The sequence below is a fragment of the Alosa sapidissima genome, chromosome 21 (assembly GCF_018492685.1).
Source record: "Alosa sapidissima isolate fAloSap1 chromosome 21, fAloSap1.pri, whole genome shotgun sequence".
NCBI lineage: Eukaryota > Metazoa > Chordata > Actinopteri > Clupeiformes > Clupeidae > Alosa > Alosa sapidissima.
In genome coordinates this window covers 2,436,983-2,441,519 of record NC_055977.1, presented here as the reverse complement: position 1 = coordinate 2,441,519, position 4,537 = coordinate 2,436,983, and the positions used below count along the sequence as shown (strand labels likewise).

The following is a 4,537-nucleotide window of genomic DNA, read 5'->3' as shown; positions in this document are numbered from 1 at the left end:
TCCAAATGATGACTGTCTATCATCGTTGCACTCGGAGAAAACCGGAATGTTTCATTCGTCCCCGTTTCAATCGTCCCGGTTGTACCTACTCAAAACGCAGATAGAACCTTATTATTCTAAGGTAGCGAAATAGCGTTCAGCATGATTCATGCCCAATTAATTCCCCCTGTTAAAGTGTTCGCCTTTGTAGTTTGGTTTCGTGATAGCCTATGATAAACGGCTTATGGCCAAATATGTGAAAACGTTAAAATACAGTAGGCGATAAACCCGGAAAAAGTTGACAGTGATTTTTTCATAATCACTTTGGAGGGTCATAGAAAAATGTATTGTTGGCGAGGGAGGGTCACGTCTTTTTGGACTAATGCTCCCCAAACTCCTCCGGTAGCCCCTTAAATAAATAACGAACAGTCCCTAATGAAGTAAACTTGTGACCATCAAAAATCGTTTATCGCCTGTAGGCCTAACTCCGTGATAACAGGACATAACAGGAAGGCATTTGGCTGAGCAACGGAGGTTAATACTCTATATTTTGTCCAAATGATGTCTGTCTATCATCGTTGCACTCGGAGAAAACCAGAATGTTTAATTTGTCCTGCGTCTCTACGGCTGCAAACGGGATTCACTCGCAGTTAACCAAATATTTCTTTATTAGGGCAGGCATATTTCTGGCTATTACATTATTTCTAAACCAGTATGCTAAAGTCTGTAGTGAAGTCTGTGTAGGGTTTTCCAGGCTCCATTTCTTTTTACGACACACCCTGCTCACTTGAGCCATCTACCGGTTGTTTGGGTTGTTGCAGCGTCTCACTGGAAAAATACAAATTAAAGTCGCGTGATACCGCGTGATCCCACGCGCGGACCGCGAGTGAAGCTGGCCAATTCGAAGCACTGCCCACTGTACACCATTTTACAAAGCACAATACCCATTTCTCTTTGCCAGACTGCAAGTCCAGGAGAGCCTACGCCTCTTGACAAGATGGTCAGAGTGTGCTGTGGTCTATGCAGCATCTGTCCATCTGTTGTTCCCTCAGAATAGAAATTGTGTTCCCTACTGTTTTTTATGTACAAATAGATTGTCATCTGTGTTTTTAATACAAGGTTGTTACCATGAGTTAATTGTTGTGTTTGTCTTAGTCTACTTTTAAAAAAAAATCAACCAATGATTTTGGAAATAAAAAATCTTATTCATTAAATTACATTACACTGTGATGTGTTTATTATTATTGTTATTATTATAATGCATGTTCATGTCAATTATACATTTACTTGAAAAATAGCGCTAAACTTGTTGTCTGCACTCCACACATTTCCATGTCTTAGGTACCCTAGTCAACTTAAGGCAGTTCTTGTGAAAATGTTTTCGCCTACAGTTTCCAGATGTGCAAATGATGTCATCTGTGGCTGCAGGTTGACCGCAGTAGCATCCCACTTCAGGTGGCTGATTTGTGACTGCAGTGTCTCTGGGAGTAAAGCGTGGTGCTGTATACCTTTTCCCCAGTAGCTCAGGTAGCACGCCAACCTTGATGAAATTCTCAACTTTGACGTAAGCATCATGGAAGAAGACAGGATCATATGGAATTTGCTGAATGAAAATGTCCTGTGGCGTCCAAACCATGAAGTAACAGTAACCCACCTCTGCAATGTGCATTTGGGCCTGCACTTGATACATATACTTGTGGTTTTGTCTCAGTGCCATGACCCCATCTTCTCCTAAGCAAAGGCAAAATGAAGAATCCCTGCAGCTTTCCATGAGGGAGCAGTTCCTGGATTTGAAGGGGCATTTTATTTCTAAAACGCTGTCTCCATGGCAAGTCCAGGCAATCATACAATCAGGGGATGCTCCAATCCAAGGGAGTTCTGGGTTGATGATAAACCCTGACGCCCTCACTTGGAAGTCTTCATGGTGGTCTTTCATCGTAGCCACAAAGCTTTCCCGTGCTCTGTCCTCATTCTCTTGACCCCTTCTGATAAAGATTGTACAGTAAAATGTGTATTAAAATATGAACATGTCTATCACAGCCCACCAACATTTACTAGAATGTGTTGTATTCTGAATAACTAAGAAAAAATATATATACTGGCTTCTAAACAAAGGCTTTGCAAACTTGAAAACACTATTTAATGCAAGCTTAGGTGCAAGAAAACTGCACCAATTGGTCTTATGTATGGTCGTCTAGCTTGACATCCTCAAGGTACCTTGTTGCCTCAGTGGAGAAACGAGATGCATGAGGATAGCAAATTCTTTTGATCAAGGATGCAGGTGTGTCTGCTCTGGCTGCCTCACTGAAAACTGACGCTGTCACTCTTCCTGCCCTCTGATCAAACCAAACTCTAGATTTACTTTGCTCCCTGGTCTCCTCCTCAACTATCAAACACTGGGAAAAAATGTTTGTGAAAATCATCCATAGCACTTGTTTCAAAATGCAAAGGCTTATCATTTATTTCACCTGAACTGAATTTAGGTAGGCCTATGCAAACTGAAAGGAGAAAGGAGGTGTTTTTGCTGTTAACTTGTTGCTTCGTTACAAGTAGATCATCAAAGACCTTGGCACTCTCATCCAGCAGCAAGGGAAAGTCCATCTCCAGCCGGGTGTTTGAGTAGAGCGCGGAAAGAGGCGTTGGCAAGTCCAGCTGCATCCTCTTCGGAATGTACCTGTGCATGAGAGAGAGAGAGACAGAGACAGAGAGTTTAGATTGTATCTATATTATATTATAGTGTACAGAAGCTAAGCTCATATTAGGCCTAACCTGTACAAAAAACTATTAATCATCGTTTCCCGTTGTCATAACTAAGAGGAGTTGTAGTGTTATGTATACAAGGCACAAAAGTGAGACAAAATAGCATTTTAAACAGGCATGTAACCCATCTTACCTGTGTGAGTGGCCATCAATGATAGAGAGGATGGCTCTCTTCTTTGGTTTGGACTCCTGCATTTCACTGATATGAAGCGCCTCAAAGAATGCCTGGCACTCTTCATCTGATGGTCTGATATCAGGAAAACTAGATCCTTTCACATGACGGAGGGGCTCTTGTTTATGAGAGAAGCTGATGTTACGAATCTCTTCATATGGGACCCCCTTCATACTTGTGTCAGCCCAAGCACAGGGCTTCTCGGTGCAAGCCTGCCCATTTTTTTGTTCAGCAGCAGCCAACACAGCGTAGAGGAGAGCTGCTGCATGAGAGCAGACCTCTCCTAGGCCTGACCTCTCCTGCCTTAAAGGTGCAATGAGCCATGACTACTGTACCGTCCTCTTGCACTGTGATCCAGGGATGTGTTAGGGTCACAGAAAGGTTTTGAGAATGCTTGACCTTGTTTGAAACACAAATTGCAAATGACAAATTTAGAGATTTAGCCAGATTACATAATAACCCATTATTCAACAAATAAAATTATTTAAGACTGCTAGCTATTTTCTACATTACTATTATTCGAGCCCCGACTAATGGACCACGGCTGAAGTGCCCTTGAGCAAGGCACCTAACCCCTCACTGCTCCCCGAGTGTGTGCTTCACCTCACTGTGTGCTGTGTTTCACTAATTCACGGATTGGGTTAAATGCAGAGACCAAATTTCCCTCACGGGATCAAAAGAGTATATTTATTAGCCTAGCTTCTAGCTTTGACTTAGCCTGGCTGGCTAGGTCAGTTTAAAGCACCAGGCAACTTAATAGCACAGTAATAATAGCATAGTAAGTAAACACTTATCTTACCTTTCCTATGATTATGAACATTTTCTTAATGTTCAGATGATAAATCCGCGGGTCGTGTACCCATCCTGATCGAAAATACAGGTATGCCTCAGTGCTTTTGAATGCCTTCAGAGAATCCCTGCTGTATGGCGACGGGTTGTGTACTAGATAAATGAAAATGTCACCAAAACAAATATTTGGCAAATGTTCCGCGGACAAAAGCAGGGTTAGTATGCCATTTGGCAGTACATATGGATCCAATCCTAATATAGTAGTTTTAGTCACGTAACGCTGCTTTTCCTCTGCTGTGAGATGAGTTTGGCTAGCCATTTCCCAATTAAACCCATAGACGTGCTCGAACCAGTTGATGGCGCTAGAGTCCTTGATTGCAGGACAAAAAAAGTAATGTGACAGAAACCCATGAATAGACCCTTTTAAGAGAGTTCCATTATCAGCATCATAGTTGGCCCCACAAGGCTTCCGTTTTAACATTCCATATGTTATCTTAATGCAGAGGAAGTAGATTGGGAACCAAATAGAACGTTCAAGCATTGTTTTTGTTTTTATTGTTGAAAGGGTCTATTGGATCTACACACTGGGCACACTTGAGCCTTCTGGTCTCAATGAAGAATTGAGCCTGTTGTGTTTCCTGTAATACTAGGTTAATATATTACTTTTAGCCATCGACTCTCTTCAAATAAAAATAAAAATAAAATAGATTGAAAAGTAGTTTTTTTTTTAATTACTGGCGAGTTTTCTCATCTCCATGAAATGTCTAGCAATTAGTGTCTTTCTTTCTCTTTTGTTTCTGTTGGTTCATTTAGTTATTGTTTCATTGTAAAGCTTAT

At 41.4% G+C, this 4,537-nt stretch overlaps 1 protein-coding gene across 2 annotated transcripts; it reads right to left on the bottom strand.

The window, feature by feature from the left end:
* Positions 1 to 920: 920 nt before the first annotated feature.
* Positions 921 to 4,095, bottom strand: LOC121695777. 2 transcript variants are annotated; one of them, XM_042076891.1, is made up of 5 exons: positions 3,711 to 4,095; positions 2,873 to 3,310; positions 2,197 to 2,653; positions 1,286 to 1,964; positions 921 to 1,025 (listed from the first exon to the last, which is right to left on the bottom strand). In XM_042076891.1, the coding sequence occupies exons 3-5, from the start codon at positions 2,436 to 2,438 to the stop codon at positions 981 to 983; spliced, it is 966 nt and encodes a 321-aa protein (XP_041932825.1). In that variant the 5' UTR covers positions 2,439 to 2,653; positions 2,873 to 3,310; positions 3,711 to 4,095; the 3' UTR covers positions 921 to 980. The 2 variants fall into 2 exon arrangements, 1 of the variants encoding a protein (XP_041932825.1); XR_006026160.1 differs by lacking the exon at positions 921 to 1,025 and having other exon boundaries at positions 1,289 to 1,536; positions 1,634 to 1,964.
* Positions 4,096 to 4,537: the final 442 nt, after the last annotated feature.

Coding starts and splice junctions, on each gene's coding strand:
- LOC121695777 (XM_042076891.1), bottom strand. CDS start 2,438: ATGATAAGCCTTTGCATTTTGAAACAAGTGCTATGGATGATTTTCACA. Junction 1,965..2,196: donor TTCTCCACTGAGGCAACAAG/GTACCTTGAGGA, acceptor AATCTTTATCAG/AAGGGGTCAAGAGAATGAGG. Junction 1,026..1,285: donor GTGTGGAGTGCAGACAACAA/GTTTAGCGCTAT, acceptor TCTATTCTGAGG/GAACAACAGATGGACAGATG.